At 51.0% G+C, this 18579-nt stretch overlaps 1 protein-coding gene across 4 annotated transcripts; it reads right to left on the reverse strand.

Annotated features, from left to right (window-relative positions):
- Window positions 1-3751: 3751 nt before the first annotated feature.
- Window positions 3752-17923, reverse strand: LOC131484805 (antimicrobial peptide NK-lysin-like). Of its 4 annotated transcripts, none has more exons than XM_058683461.1 (5): window positions 17765-17885; window positions 17105-17208; window positions 16543-16626; window positions 15237-15405; window positions 3752-3919 (listed from the first exon to the last, which is right to left on the reverse strand). In XM_058683461.1, the coding sequence occupies exons 1-5, from the start codon at window positions 17814-17816 to the stop codon at window positions 3912-3914; spliced, it is 417 nt and encodes a 138-aa protein (XP_058539444.1). In that variant the 5' UTR covers window positions 17817-17885; the 3' UTR covers window positions 3752-3911. The 4 variants fall into 4 exon arrangements, with proteins under 4 accessions (XP_058539444.1, XP_058539445.1, XP_058539442.1 ...); XM_058683462.1 differs by lacking the exons at window positions 15237-15405; window positions 16543-16626; window positions 17105-17208; window positions 17765-17885 and adding exons at window positions 5080-5243; window positions 6195-6290; window positions 6737-6846; window positions 7391-7639; XM_058683459.1 differs by lacking the exon at window positions 3752-3919 and adding an exon at window positions 14172-14335 and having other exon boundaries at window positions 17765-17923.
- Between the last annotated feature and the right edge of the window lie 656 nt (window positions 17924-18579).

Here is an 18579-nt window from a genome sequence, read left to right on the forward strand (position 1 = left end):
CAACCAGCCTGCATCAATTGCCACCACCACCAACACAGAACCTTGGGTCCAAGATTTCCCCCAGGAGGGAGAAGCAGACCATAGACAGAGACTTCCAAACTCCTCCCTAAAGGAACTGACTTCATTTGCACAGGTTAAGAGAGATGCAATCTTCAGGGAGCAATCGAAAACAATGGAAGTTATGGTGAAAGACATTTGTTATGAGACTGATAGATTCATTGAACACAAGGCTAGGGGCGCCTGGGTGGCTCGGTCATTTGAGCGTCCAACTTCGGCTCAGATCATGACCTCCTGGTTCATAAATTCGAGCCCTGCATCAGGCTCCACGATTCTGTGTCTCCCTCTCTCTCCGCCCCTCCCCTGCTCATACTCTGTCTCTCTCTCTCTCAAAAATAAATAAAACATTTAAAAAAAAATAAAAGAAGGCTAAACTGTAGGCAGGCTAATTTGCTGGAGAGAAATGGGGAAAGACACAAGGTGAAGGGGCATCCTTGGGTCAAAACAAATCTCAAACACTGACCTCAGGCAATATACTTACAAAGACACGTTGATTGGATTAGATTCTACCGTGAAGAATTTATTCCTTGAGGCAATGTTGAAAACAATAGAGTAATGAGACCTGAATTTGTGGAGCTTAACAAATGGGTGTTGTTCCACAGAGACCCCTGCCCAAACATCTGACAACACAGGTGTAACTGTGGGCAGAGTCAAAGCTGCCCCCCCAGAAGGTGCAACATCGGAGGCCTCACCTGGTGGGGGAGTGGTGGGATAGCCCTAAAATTAATTCTGCAGTTACGAAACAAGTAAACAGGCATATAACATAGCAAAGTAGGGAGGGGTTGACCAGTAGCCAGACCTGCCACACTATTATCTAAAATATTTTCAACAAAACAATTACAAACTATACACAAATAAGAATGACCCATAAAAAGGGGAAGAAAAAACAGAAAACAGAAGCTCTCTGTGAAAGAGATCAGGTACTCCCCAAAGAGTCTGTATTATGAGGTCAATGCACTCATGCAGGCTCCCAGCAGGGTACTGGAACTGATTGGCCTCTGTCCTTTACTAGCTTTTATCCCTAAGGGTGAGGCCATCTTCCCAAACTCCCACATTTGGAAGTCTGTGCTGATGCTCCATGTGCCCTGGACCCCTCTGCTCCCACCTCAAGACATTCCCTGCCTGTTCCCTTGGTTCTGTCCTGCACCAGGGGCCTCTCCCGTCTCCCAGGGCCATTCCATGTAAACACCTTAAAGGCAGACCCCACCTCTAATTTCGCATGGCCTCCGGCTCTGCCCCACTTCTCTCCAACACTTGACATGAACCCCGTCATAAATCTGTCCATGCCTGCTGACGTCACATCCTTCACTCCCCCTCCACGTGGGTGTGATCTCCTCCTAGCACTGAAACCCTCTAACTAAGGTCAGCACTGCCCAAAGGCCCCAAAAGCCAGTGGCCAGCCCTCCATCCTCTACTGTCTTGACTCCCATCAGCACTGGACGTGGTCAGCCATTCCTCGTTCCTGGGCTGTTCTGTTCTCTTGGCTCCTTGGCCCCTTGTCTGGTGTTCCTCCTGTCCCGCTGGCTCCTCCCTCCCGATCTCCTTGAGGGCTCCTCCTCCCCCCACCCCCCCACAACCAGGCCTCCACGTGTTGACTAGTCCCTTCTGTCCTCAGACAGGAATGTTATCCTTCTGCACCTTCTCCCTGTCCATCACATCCAGTTCAAGGACTTCAAATGTGGCCTTGGCCCAGACACCCTCCCCTCTTGACACCTCCACCTGCATATGGAATAGACACACTTCTTCGGGTCAAAGCAGAGCTCTTCCTTATCCTCTCCAGATCCACCTGTCCAAATGTCTTTCCCAACAGCAAATGTCTCTGCCGTCCACCCGTTTGCTAAGGTCAAATTCCTACAAGTCGTTTCTTTTCTTTTAAAATCGTGTCCAATGTAGAGAAAAGCTGTAACTCTACAACAGAGAGCTCCTTTTCATCTTAACCAGATTCCCCCACTGGTAACGTTTCACTACACGTATGCGGTGTGTGTCTCATCATAGTCTGCCTGTACGTGCATATTACCATTTCTTCTAAACCATTTGCAGCAGATTGCCTTCATGATGCCCCCATGACCCCCTTAATTCTTCAGGGTGCATTGCCTTACAAGAAGGACACTGTCCTACAGAAGCTAGCACAACCATCAACACCAGGACACTAACATTGGCACAACAGTATCATCGCAGACTGCAAGGAATCTCGTAGATTACCCCAATCATGTCCTTTACAGGTCTAGGTCCACAGCGGGGTCATCTGTTTACAATTACCTCAAGTATCTGCTTTGTCTCCTTTGATCTGGCACACTTTCTCCATCTTTCCTTCTCTTTCATGACCTTGGCATTTTTGTAGAGTACGGGCCCGCTACTTGGAGGAAGTCAGTTTGGGTTTGTCTGAGGTTTCCTTAGGATTTGTGCATTTGGGGCAGGAGGAACAGAAAGTGTTTATCACCTGTCTGCTAGGATTCTCTATGGTTTAGTTAATTAATCATGCAAATTAGTAATTAATACCAACATAAGTATTTGTGGAAACATAGATTGCAATTACATCTACATTTATCATTTAGCATTCTGCAGTAATGTAACACTTTCCCTTTCTCCTCATTTATTAATTTAGTATTTGTATAAATTCATGGATCTAATTTACCTAATGGGTTATAATGTGCTATCGTTACCTATTTTTGTAGTAAAATGGCCCCAGATTTTACCACTGGGAGTCCTTGAAATACTTTTATGATTCATCTGTGACTGGTACACCATTACTCCTTATCATGGTCAGTACTCCTTTGCCCAATTCCCAGTAACAATGTCTTAAAGATTTTCATGTCTATTCTCACCCAAACAATTGGGTGGTATAAACCCTGTCTCAGCACCAGAAGTGCGCCCTGATTTGGCTCATGCTAATCTGTGTGTCCCATTCCCTTGGAACATACTGTTTGGTTCCAGATGACACCTGCCCCATTTGGGCCAATAAGAATACAGGAGACGTCTGATGGGGCTTCTAGGAAAGAAGTTTCCATTCTCTTCCAAGGGCAGAGGGGTTACCAAAGGACTCTCTTTCCCTCTTGATGACATACTGTAAAATGTAAAGTTTGGACCAGTGTGGCCATGGCTGCAGCCAGAAGGAAGCTAGCTGAGATCAGTCTCACTATACAGCCGTGAAAAGACCTGAGAGAATGGCAGAACTGGACCTCTGGGGATACCACTCATTTCTGGGTCATTCTGTGCCTGAAGCTATCTGTGGACTGCTAAATGATTTGACCCAATAAATTGCCTTTTTATTTACCCGGAATGAGCTAAGACTTCTGTTGCTTGCAACCAAAGAACTTGAAATAATATACCCCCCAAAACAGCAAAAGAAGACTCCCTGCAGAGAGAAGCAAAGGGTGGGTTTCTGTGCCCTATGACCAAGAACACTCTTACCTACAACCCTGCTACTCTTCCTCATGGTCTGGGAGCTTCTGGGGGTACATCGACTGTGTATCCCAGGCTCTCAGAGGAGTGTGTGTCTCTCTAGTGACTGTTCATAAGTATTTCATGACCATATACGTAAGGGCTGCTAACGTTGACCAGTTCGCCATGAAATCCCTAGCGTCTAGAATAGTGCGGGACAAACAATAACCATTGATTGAACGAACCCATGAGTCACCCAAGCATGCCTCCGAGCCCCTCCCCTCAAGTCCACCAAAGGAAAAGAAGCTGTGGCTAAAAGCTTGCATGACATTTATTCTCCCTCAGGGGAAGGCAATGAGAAGTTAGCTGAGAGACACTGGAGGGTCGGCTCTGGATCTGGGAGGGCAGAAGCAGGTGGTGGTTGTGGGAGACTCTGTGCTTCTCCCCAGGGTGGCGTCAGAGACCCCAGAGGCTCAGAGACCTGGAGTGGAGACAAGAGCAGACAAGTGGGCAGTGGTGTGTGTTGTCCAGGGGATATGGGGACTAGAGCCACCTGTCCCTACTGAGCACACCTGGAGTCACATCCTGGAACCCAGTCAGGGGTTTGTGTGGGTTGTGGGGCTTCAGAGATGAAAACCACAGACTCTAATCGCAGGAAATGGTGAGGACCTCAAAGTATGAGGTGACCCCCGATCTGCCGGCATCAAGTCCCACAGCCTCGGTCAGGGCTACATGAGCTCCAGAGCCAATCGGGGGCCCTTCCCGGCCCATGTGCTGCAGCCGTGGCCTGATCTGCGGGCACAGCTGAGCAGCCCTGGAGGGAGAGACTGAGAGCCCTCCCTGCCAGCGGGGTTCCTGAGCTCAGCTCTCAGGTCCCTAGTGTCCTGGGCAAAGATGTGACCTGTCTCTCTGATGCCCAGGGATCCTATACTAGGCCGGGGGAAGGGAATTCAATCAGGGCTCTGATGTCTTTGAATATCCCAGTCTGAGGTCTCTTGCTTGGTCTTAATCTCCTTACACGTAATCATTTCATTGAATCCTTGTTGAAAATCAGAAATAAGGAATCCTATCCCCTTCACAGGGAAGGAAATTCAAGCTCATAGAGGTTAAGCTACCTGACAAAGGTCACATAGGTGAGGAGAGATGGGAGCCAATGTCACCCCAGAATTGCCTCGTATAAAAAGCCCAAGCTTTTTTTTTTTTTAATGTTTATTTATTTGAGAGAGAAAGAGAGCAAGGGGAGGGGCATAGAAGAGAGAGACAAAGAGAGAATCCCAAGCAGGCTCTGCACAGCACAGAGACCGAGATAGTTTTCGATCCCACAAACCATGAGATCATGATTTGAACTAAAACCAAGAGTCGGACACTTAACTGACTGAGCCACCCAGGTGCCCCAAAAGCCCAACGAGCATTTCTCCAACATTTCTAGCTACAGCCCTCCTATCCAACTTCTCCACACTTTCCTATGTTGGCAATAGGGGTTCTATGTCACCACAAGGAAACTTGGAGGGACATGTATGAGCTGCTTATGAAGTTCTATGACAGGTGTATTTTTATGCTTTTAAAACATCACACATGCTTGAAAAGGTGATGGGGGCCCTCGAGGAATGAGTCCTTGTTGTCACCTCTGCACTCACCTACCTGATGGCAGCATATTCTGAGTGTCACACAGATTTCCCTGGGAGTTTTGCCACAAAGGATGCCTGGGAGATGAGACTAACGAATCTGGTCACCATTCTCATGCAGAAACCTCTCAGCAACATCACCTCCATGCACACCAGGAATACAGCCCCTTTCGTGGTTTCCTGTGGCAGCAGTGGTGACAGAGCAGGACACGGGAAAGAGGTGAGCTCTGCCCAGGGCAGCCCCCATGCAGGCCCCACAGCTCTAGGCCCTGGGCATCTCTGCCCCCTGGCATGCTGGGAGTGAGGAGCTGGTGCCAGGTGGCCATGGAAGCAGAGGCTGAAGAGACAGGGTTCTGTCAGGTAAGCTTCCTGGGTCCCAGCCTGACGGGGCTCGTGCACAGGGCTGCGTGACGAAGGTTAGGAGGGGAAAGATCTCGGAGCCTTGGCAAATTCGATTTTGAACTATCTTCTCCCACCATCCAGTGGAGAAGGATAAAGCTGAGGTCCCAGGGCTGAGGGTGGGCCCTGCAGCGAGAGGGTGCTGAGCAGGATCAGGGAACAAAGCAGAGGGAGGCAGGGAGGGGGAAGCAGGGCTTCTTGGTAGTAACACATCCCCTGGTCCAGCACTTGCTCAGGGCCAGGCATGGAGCTAAGCTCGTCCCACCCCCTCAGCTCCTTTAAAGGCCGAGGCAACTTATGTGATCCATGCCAAGCACAATCCCATTGCATTGAGGCTCAGAAAGCATTAAGGACTTGGCCCAGCCATGCAGCTAGGAAGGGGCAGATCTCAGATTGATCAGTCTTGGACCCAGCCTCACAAAGCTCTGCCATGTACACATGTGGTGGGGCTGCAGGGGAAGGATTCCTAACCTTCTCTGGCAGCAAGTCTCCTTTGACAATGGGACGGAAACAGGAACACTCTTGCACCTGCTTACCAGCTCTCAGAGCTACACAATTTCTGGGGATTCTCTGGAGGAATCTCCACACTGAAGGGGGGGGGCGGTGCGGCGAAGGATCCCAAGCTGAGAAGCTCTGGCCCAACCAGGATTCAGCCCCTCCCCAGTCCCCTGACCCCACCCACCCACAGTGCTGACCAGCCTGCAGGGGGCTCCACAAACCACAAGTCCTCACCTGACTGGCCTCCTCTCCCACCATTTTCTTCAGCAGAGACATTATCTTCCAAGAGGGCCAAAAGTTGTAAATCAGCCCTTCAGTTTTGTTCAGCAGGTCCCTCTGTGAAGAAAGGAAGCCCCAAGGTGGTTTCTCAAACACCCGAAGAGCCCTTGGCAGGTGGCTTTGGTGCCTCCTATGCTGGCAGATCATCTAGGATCTTTCTGTCCTTTTGGGCCTGAAACAGGCTGGCTGGCCCCTGCCCACCTTCCTGCGAGTCTTGGTGGAGCTGAGACACCCCAGAAGCTTCCCCACACCCGCAGCACCTCAACCAGCCAGCACGTGCACCTCTTCTGTTCTCTGGTCAGTCCCCAGACCACCCTCTGGGTAGGGCCCAGCCAGACCGAGGTAGACGCCCACCCAGGCACCACCCTGCACAAAACCAGCATCTTCAGCCCACAGCCCTGCCTCCCCTCCTCCCAAAAGGATGTGCAGCCCTGCCTGCTGCTCCCAGGACAGAGAGGATGAGGATGGCCTGTGGTAGGTGAACAGGGAGCCAGCAGTGAACCTAGGGGGGTCTCCTGGGCCAGCATCTGGAAGAACTTCTCATCCTGACACCTGTCAGCCATGTCCAGGTCATGGTCCTCAGGGATCAGACCACAAAAAGTCAGCCCTGGGGAAGAAACAGCATCAACATCCCTCCACAAGAGGAAGGAGACAGAACGGTCAGATCTCCTGGCTGGTGGGGAGCCCAGGAGGTGGCCAGAGCACAGGACAGGAGCAGGGATCTGTGAGGGGTCCAGGAGGCCTGTCCTTGCGCTCCGCCCTGGAGCTGCTCTGACCCAGTCTCTGTGCAACAGACATGCTCTCAATTCTTTCTGGAAACATTAGGAGAAGATTATACCACCTCCACCACCACCATCCATGCAACTCCTTTCTGTCTTCCTGTATCCCTCTCTGTCCTCTGTCTCTTTCTCTCTCTCTCTCTCTCTCTCTCTCTGTCTCACACACACGCACACACACACACACACACACACGTGCAGATTTGGAGCTGCTCTAAGAGAACACTAACCTCATCTCCTTTCAGAGGTCGTTCTTTCTCTCTTGCCTTCCCCCAGGAGTTCAAATCTGGTGGCCCAGCCCAACCCCGTCTCCAGACTGTCCCTACCCTCTGCTAAGAAGTAGCTGCCAGGATGTGCATGGGGGAATGTCCTTACCCGGGGTGGCCAGGAGCACTGAGGCAAGGAGCAGGAGGGCCCAGGAGGTCATGGTGGGGCAGCTGCTGAAGCACTCTTCACACCCCGCTTTATGTGGCTGGCCGCCTCGCAATCTGACCTTGCCGGGTCCTGCTCCTCTTGTAGGGCACCTCCCCGTGTCACTGGCTTTACCACAAACACAGACACCAGTTTGTGGAGAAGTGGGGGGAGGAGTGCTTCCTCAGAGACTCCACGCGATCTTCCACCTCCCCCCACCACACACACACACTGCTAGAGCTTTCCCAGTGAGTGGGGGGTGCTGGAAGGGAGCAGCTGCCATGATGCACCTCCCACCCTGCCCCAGGATGAGCTAATGGACAGAGCAATCCTTGTACCTAAGGGCTGAGGTAGGCCCTTGGGCCTGGAGCTTCCCACCCCTTCCCCCTTCCCTCCCCTTCTCTCCCAGGGTTCTATGCTGGTGTCCCTCCACCAGCCACCTCCTGTATCCCTGCTCTCCCCCAAACATCTCAGCCAATGGAGCACCACAAGACCCCGCCACATTTAGAGACAGGTCCCTCAGTGTACATGAAAACAGCTCCTCCCAGCCTGGCTCTCGGGCTTGGTGATCCCCGAGCATGGGCACCACAGACACCCTGGGTCCCCAGCCCCTCACCAGACTCCTGGCCACCATCACGGAGGCAGGCTTTTCCCTCAGAGCCAGGTTCAGCCCAGCCATCCCTCACCTGGTCCATAGGGAGAGACAACAGCCCGTGCGAAGGAAGTGAGCCCCAGACAGGGATCCAGTCCCAGCGCCCCGGGTCTGACCCCTCATCTGTGCCATGAAGGTCACTGGCCTCATCTGCAATGAAAATACAGGCTGCGCAGGTCACATCCACTATCAGATAGAAAATAAGTCATTGTTTAGTCTAAGTGTGTCCCAGATATTGCATGGAATACACTCACACTGAAATGTGTTTGCTGTTTACCTGACACTCACATTACACTGGGCATCCCACCTTTTGTCTGGCAACCTTCCCCCACCTCCTTCGCGGCTCAGAGGAGGAAACTGGGTGCGGAGAGCAGGGGCCCTGACCTCAGCCTCGGGGCCGGCTGGGGTCCTGCTTGGACTAGAACCTTCCCCCACCCCCAGCTGCTGAGACGGCAGAGGCACACAGCCAGGACGAGCAGGTCAGCTACTCCCTCTCAATCCTTCCTCAGCACCTCCCAGCCCCCTGTCCCCCTTCAGTATCTGCTGGGACCCCTCCACACCTTCCACCTGCCCGAGAATCCCATCATGGGCTAGTGCCGAGCCTCAGCCTGGCCTTTTTCTCTGAAATACTCCACTTCCTGAACCCATTCAGAGCCCTGCTCTCCGCTCAGCTTCTGCCTAGAAGGAAAGAGGGTGGAGTCCAGGCAAGCAGGCCTCCGACAAGCTGGGGGCACCGTGAGCTACATACTCCACCTCCTGGAGCCTCATTTCCCTTACCTGTGAAATGGGTGTAGTGTCACCTGTTCACAGGGCCCCAGTGGTGTGTGTGTGTGTGTGTGTGTGTGTGTACACGTGTGAGGAAGCTTCACAGCCTGCGATGTGCCAAGCAGAAGTAATCTGGTATCCTGGGTCAGCATTCCCCAACATGACTTCTATAAGGGTTACTCCTGTGGGAGGTGAGCGGGTGCTGTGCAGGGGGAGTGGGGATGGGGTTCCTGTCATCAAGAGTAAATGACAGACACACTTTAACACAGTAGTGGGTGTTGCCTTGTTATTAGATTCAGAAATAAAAGAAGGGACATTTTGACCTTACAGAGAGGAGAATGGGTATACTATGAACAGTTATATGTTATTAAATTGGACCACATCCCTGTCAAGATACAAACTATCGAAACAGACTGAAAAGAATGGGAAGAGTGAATAGATGTATAATAAGTAAAGACATGGAATTAGTCACGCAAACACCACCCACAAACAAACATCCAGGTCAGATATCTTTACAGATGAATTCTACCAAGCATTAGAAGAATTAGTATGAATTCTTCCCAAACTCTTCCAAAAAATAGAAAAGGATGCCCTGATGCCAAAACCAGAAAAAGGCAACACAGGAAAAGTACAGACCAATATCTCCCCTGAATATGGATGCCATAACCTTCTTCAAAATCCTGGCAAGCTGAATCCAGTAACATATAAAAAGAATTCTGTACCAGAGCAACCCCAATTTATTCAGGAATGCAAAGTGATTTAACACCCCAAAATCATTTATGTAATTCACTGTACCAACAGAACCCAAATAAAAGTCGCATGATCCTGGGGTGCTTGGGTGGCTCAGCTGGTTAAGCATCCGACTTGGGCCTAGGTCATGATCTCGTGGTTCCTGAGTTCGAGCTTCTCATGGGCCTTTTGCTGTCAACACAGAGCCCCCTTCGGATCTTCTGTCTCCTACTCTCTGCCCTTCCCCCACTCACGTGCTCATGTGCTGGCATGTGCACGCACGTGCTCGCTCTCTCTCTCTCTCTCTCTCTCTCTCAAAAAATAAATAAGCTTAAAAACAAACCACATGATCCTCTCGATGGACACAGAAACACCATTTGAAAAAACTCAACATCTCTTCTTGTTAAAGCACTCACTAAGAATAGAAGGGAAAGTCTGCAAGCTGATAGGTGGCATCTATGAAATTCCCCGAGCTGACATCAGACTCCGTGAAGAAAGACTAAATACCTTCCCCCAAAGACCAGGAACAAGACAGGATGTCTGCTCTCCAGACATCTATTCGGTATTGTACTGACGATTCTAGCCAGGAGAACTAAGCAAAAAAATGAAAAAAAGAAAAAAAAACCATTTTGATTAGCAGGGAAGACGTACAGCTCTCTATTTACAGATAACATCTCCTCCACACAGAAAATACTTAAAAATCCCCAAAATGAATTAAACTGAGATGTGTTTAGGTGCCATAGACCTGCATTTTCCAATGATTCAGACTGTCCAACGGTAGATTTACTAGATGAAAATTACTCCGTGGCTGGAGTGAGGCCTCTAACTGTATTTTATGTGAGTTGATTAATCTGATTTGGAGGTTGTTTGTGTAATTATTGTAAAATCCCTGAAAAGAGCATGCTAACAGGCTGCCCTCAAAAATCCTCATAACCTTTGTACTCGTGTGACTAACCAAATATGTGGACCACTTTTGAGAAACTGCCGTTCTGCTCACCAATTTCTGCAAGACCCCATGAAGAACGTGCTCATAAAAGGGAATTTAAATGTCTTCAAACAGTGGTGCTGGGAAAACTGGACAGCCCCATGGAGAAGAATGAAGGTAGATCCTGATGTTCCACCATATGCAAAAGAGTCACTAGAAAAGGATCAAACACCTACATGTAAGACCCAAAACTATAAAATCGCTAGAAAAAACATAAGGGGAACGCTGCATGACTTCCGACTTGGTGGTGAATTCTCAGATATGACACCAAGAAATGCAACAATATGGACAAATAGCATTGCATCAAGCTTAAAACCTTTGTGCATCAAATAGCACAGTTGACAAAGTAAAAGGGCAATTTATGGAATACATAAAAATGTTTGCAAATCATTAATAATGGAGTAATACCCAGAAAGTACAAAGAAATGCTAACATTCAACAAATAAACAGCAAATAATTTAAAAAAGGCAAAAGAGGGGCCCCTGGCGTCTCGGTCGGGTAAGCGTCCAACTTCAGCTTAGATCATGACCTCACGGTTTGTGGGTTTGAGCCCCACGTTGGGGGGGTTGCTATGCAGACGCTGGACCTGCTTCAGATTCTACGTCTCCCTCTCTTTCTGTCTCTCCCCTGCTCACACTCTGTCTCTCAAAAATAAATAAACATTATAAAAAATGAGCTCAAAAGACTTTGAATAGGCACTCTCCCTACAAAATATAGAAATGGCTAACAAGCATATGAAAAGATGCTCCCCACATCAATAATCGTCAGAGAAATGCAAGGCGAAGCCACAAGGAGATAGCACCCCACCCATGAAGATGGCCTTTATCAAAAAAAAGAAAATATCAGGTGTTGGGAAAGATGTGGAGAAAGTGTGCACTGTTGTAAAACTGTAAGACCGTTACCCAAAGCAATATGGTGGTTCCTCAAATATATATAAATACACACACACACACACACACACACACACGCACACACACGTTATTTCACCTTATAAACAAAAACTCATGTCGATTGCCACACCAAAGATGAACTTTGGGGACATCATGCTAAGTGAAATAAGGCAATTACAAAAAGATAAATATCTGATTCCATTTGTACAAAGTGTCTAAAGTAGTCAAATTAAAGGAAATATAAAATAGAAATATGTGGACCACTTTTGAGAAACTGTAGTTTTCTCAGGCTTTAAGACGGGGGCGAAGGAAAGTTGTGCCTTCACAATAAGTCTGGAGTTCCAGTTTTGTAAGATGAAAAAGATCTGGATGTCTGTGTCACAACAATGTGAATATACTCAACACAGCTGCGTGTACGTTTCCACATTGCTAAGATGGTAAATTCTGTTATGAGTTTCTCACAGCAATGAAAAAATAGCGTTCCTGATAGAAGGAGGTGGTTCACGTTGCACACAAGCGCTTCGCCTTGAGATAACCACCAACCTCCCTGTGCATTAGAACTTCCTTCTGCATCCTTCCCACCTCATCACACAGGAGGCCATAGGACAGGCTCTCAGGCAATGCCAGTTAATAAAATGAATAATTGTTGCTTCTTCTACAAACAGAGGGGAGTTAGGGTGCTAGGTAAATTTAATGTATTATTACTAGTCGTTTGTAGATTGGCAGGTGCTTGAGGTAAGTGTCTTTATTTCGTTTGTTTCCTATTCTGACACCAGGGTGTGACACACAGTAGGGACTTGTCCCGAGCTCTGAGAGAAGCCACTGGAAAGTGAGGAGATGTGGTTGTGGTTTGGAAAGAGCCTGGGGCTGCCCTGTCCAGAAGGGGTGGGGGAGCCAAGGCAGAAGGAAGTCTGAAGACCACCCAGAGACAGATGCAGAGCCTGGCCAGGGCAAAGGGGTCTGCACCAGGATGGGGCAATTCCAACTTCCCAGGAGGGAGTCATTTGCTCCAGTTTGGGTCAGGGGTCGACGTGGCCTGGAGGGAGGGATGTCACGTGACACAAGCTTGCTGTCCTGGGCTTTTGGGTGGGTGACAGGGGAAATGATAGAGAACTGAGAAGGGCCTAGGGGTGAGCAGGTACCCCCAGTGGAGTCTGGATTATGAAGCCAGTGCACACACACTCCCTCCTGACAGGCTACAGGAGCTGACTTGGCCTCTGTCCTTTACTAGCTTTTATCCCTAAGGGCGAGGCCACCTTCCCAAAGCTCCCACCTTTGGGAGTCTGTGCTGACGCTCCATGTGCCCTGGACCCCTCCTCTCCCTTCACAAGGCCTTCCCTGGGGCTGTACCTCACATCTGTCCAGCACCATGGGCCTCTCCCCTCTCCTGGGACCATTTCCCCTGCATGTAAACACCTTAATCGCAGACCCCACCTCTAATTTCACATGGCCTCCAGCTCGGCCCCTTGTCTCTTCGATTCTTTACTCCTAGTCCCCTAATAAAGCTGCCCGTACCTGCTAAGGTCGCACATATCAAATCAATATGTGTTTTGTGGGAATAAATTTTGCAACTATGTCTACATGTATTAATTGGCATCTAGAATAAGGTAACATGTCTCCATTTCCCTTATTTGATTATTAATGTCTTATTTATATCTCTATGAATTCATTAATCCTCATTTAATCCATGGGTTATAATCCCATATGTTCCTTATGTGTTTTAACACTCAAATGGCTTCAGATTTCACACTGGGAGTCCTGGAACTGCTTTTTGGATTGAGCCCTGCCTGATGTACCTTTGCGTCTAGTGATGTTGGTATCCCTGTCCCTCTCCCAGCAATGATCTCCCAGATTTTCATGTCCACTTTCACACGAGTGACTGGTTGGCCAGGGGTGTGCCCTGACTCAGCTCATGCTAATCTGCGTGTCCCATGCCCTCGGAACATAGTGATGGGTTCCAGATGACACCTGCCCTATTCGAGCCAATGAGAACACAGGAGATATCTGATGGGGCTTCTAGGAAAGAAGTTTCCATTCTCTTCCAAGGGCAGAGAGGCTACCAAAGAACTGTCTTCCCCTCTTGATGACATACTGGGGAATGTAAAGTTTGGACCAATGTGGCCATGGCTGCTGCCAGAAGGAAGCTGGCTGAGATCAGTCTCACTATACAGCTGTGAAAAGACCTGAGAGAATGGCAGGACTGGACCTCTGGGGACACCACTCATTTCTGGATCATTCTGTGCCTGAAGCTATCTCTACACTGTTTAATTACTCGAGCCAATAAGTTGACTTTTTTATTTGAACCAGAAAGAGCTAAGATTTCTGTAGCTGACACAGAATAAATCCTAAATAATGTATCTCCCAAAACAAAAAGACAGCTCCCTGCAGAGAGAAGCAAAGGGTGGGTTTCTGTGCCCTATGACCAAGAACACTCTTACCTACAACCCTGCTACTCTTCCTCATGGTCTGGGAGCTTCTGGGGGCACATCCACTGTGTACCCCAGGCTCTCAGAGGAGTGTGTGTCTCTCTAGTGACTGTTCATAAGTATTTCATGACCATCTTTGTAAGGGCTGCTAACGTTGACCAGTTCGCCATGAAATCCCTAGCGTCTAGTATAGCGTGGGACAAACAATAACCATTGATTGAACGAACGCAGGAGTCACCCAAGCATGCCTCCGAGCCCCTCCCCTCAAGTCCACCAAAGGAAAAGAAGCTGTGGCTAAAAGCTTGCATGACATTTATTCTCCCTCAGGGGAAGCCAATGAGAAGTTAGCTGAGAGACACTGGAGGGTCGGCTCTGGATCTGGGAGGGCAGAAGCAGGTGGTGTTGTGGGAGACTCTGTGCTTCTCCCCAGGGTGGCGTCAGAGACCCCAGAGGCTCCGAGACCTGGAGTGGAGACAAGAGCAGACAAGTGGGCAGGGGTGTGTGTTGTCCGGGGGATGTGGGGACTAGAGCCACCTGTCCCTACTGAGCACACCTGGAGTCACATCCTGGAACCCAGTCAGGGGTTTGTGTGGGTTGTGGGGCTTCAGAGATGAAAACCGCAGACTCTAATCGCAGGAAATGGTGAGGACCTCAAAGTATGAGGTGACCCCCGATCTGCCGGCATCAAGTCCCACAGCCTCGGTCAGGGCTACACGAGCTCCAGAGCCAATCGGGGGCCCTTCCCGGCCCATGTGCTGCAGCCGTGGCCTGATCTGCGGGCACAGCTGAGCAGCCCTGGAGGGAGAGACTGAGAGCCCTCCCTGCCAGCGGGGTTCCTGAGCTCAGCTCTCAGGTCCCTAGTGTCCTGGGCAAAGATGTGACCTGTCTCTCTGATGCCCAGGGATCCCATACGAGGCCGGGGGATGGGAGTTCAATCAGGGCTCTGATGTCTTTGAATATCCCAGTCTGAGGCCGCTTGCTTGGTCTTAACCTCTTTACATGTAATCATTTCATTCAATCCTTGTTGAAAATCAGAAATACAGATGCCTATCCCTTCACAAGGAAGGAAACTCAAGCTCACAGAGGTTGAGCTACTTGCTCAAGTACACAGCTGACCGGAGATGGGGACCTGATGGCACCCCAGGATGGCCTGGAGTATTTCTCAACCGGTTCCAGCTGCAGCCCACCTACCCATCTTCTCCCCACTTTCCTCACAGTGGTGGGGGTAACATGTCACTGCAGGGAAGCTTGGTGGGATGTGTATGACAGCTGGATTTCTGTGGGTCGAAACCGTATTGTACATATGTGGGGACATGATGTGAGCCCTCCAGGAATGAGTCCCTGCTGTCACCTCTGCACTCACCTTTTTCAGATTTGCATATCTTGAGTTTCACACAGATTTCCTCGTGGCTTTTCCCATTCATGATACCATGGATGATCTTATCAAGACATTTAGTGACTAATTCCTTGCAAACATGCTGCAGTGGAAGTGTCTTCTTGCACACCATGGTCGCAGCGAGTTTGATGGCTTCCTGCAGTAACAGCACCATAGGAAGACAGAGAATTCAGGTGAGCTCGGCCCAGGACTGCCGCCCCCCTGCAGACCCCAGCAGCTCTAGGCCCTGGGCACCCTGACCAAGGGCATGCTGGGAGGAGGGCCTGGTGCCAGGCGGCCACGGAGCAGAGGCTAGAGAGGCAGGGATCAGACCTCACGCCCAGGCACCAAGGCCCTGGCCCAAGCCTGGCCAGGAGGGGCTCTTGCGAGAAGGACAGTTGACCCTGTAGTGTCCCACTCCCCTGTACATCATTATCCTGCCCCCCTGCCTTCTGTGTGGAGAACAGCGCCCACGGCTCCTAGACCCACAGGAAGGGTTCTGCCTGCCAAGCTTCCTGGGTCCCAGCCTGACGGGGCTCGTGCACAGGGCTGTGTGACAAAGGTTAGGAAAAGAAAGCACTTGGAGTCTTGGCACATTCCACTTGGACGTACCTTCTCCCACCATCCAGTGGAGAAGGATAAAGCTGAGTTCCCAGGGCTGAGGGTGGGCCCTGCAGCGCCAGGGAGATGAGCAGGATCAGGGAACAAAGCAGAGGGAGGGAGGGAGGGGAAGCAGGGCTTCTTGGTAGTAACACATCCCTTGTTCAGCAGGTGCTCAGGGCCAGGCATGGAGCTAAGCTCCTCCACCCCTCAGCTCCTTTAAAGGGCTTCGATAACTTACAAGGGGCGATTATGAGCCATCCCACTAAACAGAAAAGAAAACTGAGGCTCAGAAAGCTTTAAGTGCTTGGCCAAGCCATGCTGCTAGGAATTGGGAGATCTGGGGCATATCAGTCTAGCCCAGACCACCATGGAACCAATCTCACAAAATTCGTCCCTGGACACACATGGAGGGGCCAAAGGGGAAAGATTCCTACCTGCTCTGGGAACAAATTTCCTTTGACAATGGGACGGAAATCACGCACGCTCCTCTTCCTACTTTCACACTCACAGAGCTTCATGGTTTCAAGGGATTCTGTGAAGTGAGTCCCAGATACCAGGGAGCCCACATCCCCTGCTGAGAAGCCCTGGCCCAACCAGGGATCAGCCCCTTCCTCAGTGTCACCCCTAGCCCTACAAGCCCACTCATGCCCTTGACCACCCTGCAAATGGCTCCCCAAATCACAAGCCTCACCCGTGTGATATTATGTTCCACAGCTTTTCTCAGAGCTTCGATTACCAGCTTACAAGTCTTGCATCTAAGAGCTAGCCGGTCACCCTGTCAGGAAACAATGCTTCCTGAGATGGTGTCTCAGACACCCCAACAGCCCTTGGCAGGGACCCAGGAGGAGCTCTCTGGTGTCTCCTAGGCCAGCAGGATCATGGAGGATCTTTCTGTGCTTTCAGGCCTGAAGCAGGCTGGCTGGTCCCTGCCCACCTTCCTGCTAGTCTTGGTGGGGCTGACACACCCCAGACCCTGCCCCACACCCACAGCACCTCACCCAGAGCAGCCCCTGACCCTGTTCTCTACTCTGGTCAGAACCCAGGGGACCCTCCTGGGGAGAGCTCAGCCAGACCCAGGTAGCCCCCCGACCTTTGCCACGGGCAAAGGTGCACAAAACCAGCATCTTCAGCCCACAGCCCTGCCTCCCCACCCCTCTGCCCAGCGAGATGTGCAGCCCTGCCTGCTGCTCCCGGGGAGGAGACAATGTGTGAGGGGGTGGTTATGGGAAGTGAGCAGGGAACCAGCCACCAACCTGGGGGGACTCCAGGACCAAGCTCTCTAAGAACTGCTTTTCCTGACCCAAGTCACCGGTCATCAAGTCATTGCCCTCAGGGCTCAAACCAGAAAAGGTTAGCCCTGGGGAAGAAACACCATCAGCACCCCTTCACAAGTGGAAGGAGACAGATCTCCCTGCTGGTGGGAGCCCAGGAGGTAGCTAGAAAACAGGCCAGGAGCAGGGATCTGTGAGGAATCCAGGAGGCCTGTCCTTGCGCTCCGCCCTGGAGCTGCTCTGACCCAGTCTCTGTGCAACAGACATGCTCTCAATTCTTTCTAGAAAACAGGAGAAGATTATCTGCCCCCCACCCCCGCCCACCACCAACATCATCCATGAAGCTCTTTTCTGTCTTTGTCTCTGTTTTTCTGTTTTCTCTCTCCTCTCTCTCTCTCTGTCTCTCTCTCTGTCTCACACACACAAACACACACACACACACACACACACACACACACACACACACAGATTTGGAGCTGCTCTAAGAGAACACTACCCTCATCTCCTTTCAGAGGTCATTCTTTCTCTCTTGCCTTCCCCCAGGAGTTCAAATCTGGTGGCCCAGCCCAACCCCGTCTCCAGACTGTCCCTACCCTCTGCTAAGAAGTAGCTGCCAGGATGTGCATGGGGGAATGTCCTTACCCGGGGTGGCCAGGAGCACTGAGGCAAGGAGCAGGAGGGCCCAAGAGGTCATGGTGGGGCAGCTGCTGAAGCACTCTTCACACCCCGCTTTATGTGGCTGGCCGCCTCGCAATCTGACCTTGCCGGGTCCTGCTCCTCTTATAGGCCATGTCCCCGTGTCACTGGCTTTACCACAAACACAGATACCAGTTTGTGGAGAAGTGGGGGGAGGAGTGCTTCCTCAGAGACTCCACACTGTCTTCCACCTCCCCGGCCACACACACACACACCCACACACTGTTAGAGCTTTCCAGTGAGTGAGGGGTGCTGGAGGGCAGCAGCTACCATGATGCCCCCCACCCCCTGCCTTCAGATGAGTTAGTGAACAGAGGAATCCCTGCACCTGAAGGCTCAGGTAGGGCCCTTGGCCCTGGAGCTTCCCACCCCTCCCCCTTCCCTCCCCTCCTCTCCCAGGGGTCTATGCTGGTGTCCCTCCACCAGCCACCTCCTGTATCCCTGCTCTCCCCCAAACATCTCAGCCAATGGAGCACCACCAGATTACTCCAGATTTAGAGACAGGTCCCTCAGTGTAGATGCAGACAGCTCCTCCCAGCCCTGCTCTCGGGCTTGGTGATCCCCGGGCAGGGGCACCACAGACACCCTGGGTCCCCAGCCCCTCACCAGACTCCTGGCCACCATCACGGAGGCAGGCTTTTCCCTCAGAGCCAGGTCCAGCCCAGCGGTCCCTCACCTGGTCCATAGGGAAAGACAGCCCTTGAGAAGGAAGTGAGCCACGGACAGGGATCTAGTCCCAACTCCCGGGTCTGACCCCTCAT

The sequence above is a fragment of the Neofelis nebulosa genome, chromosome 9, assembly GCF_028018385.1.
Source record: "Neofelis nebulosa isolate mNeoNeb1 chromosome 9, mNeoNeb1.pri, whole genome shotgun sequence".
Taxonomy (NCBI): domain Eukaryota; kingdom Metazoa; phylum Chordata; class Mammalia; order Carnivora; family Felidae; genus Neofelis; species Neofelis nebulosa.

Excerpts from the sequence above, each read along its gene's own strand:
- LOC131484805 (XM_058683459.1), bottom strand. The coding sequence starts at position 17,816 with ATGACCTCTTGGGCCCTCCTGCTCCTTGCCTCAGTGCTCCTGGCCACC. Across the intron at positions 15,406-16,542 it reads TGGAACATAATATCACACGG|GAAGCCATCAAACTCGCTGC; the intron begins GTGAGGCTTGTG and ends CTGTTACTGCAG. Across the intron at positions 14,336-15,236 it reads GATATGCAAATCTGAAAAAG|GTCTCGGAGCCTCTGGGGTC; the intron begins GTGAGTGCAGAG and ends TCTCCACTCCAG.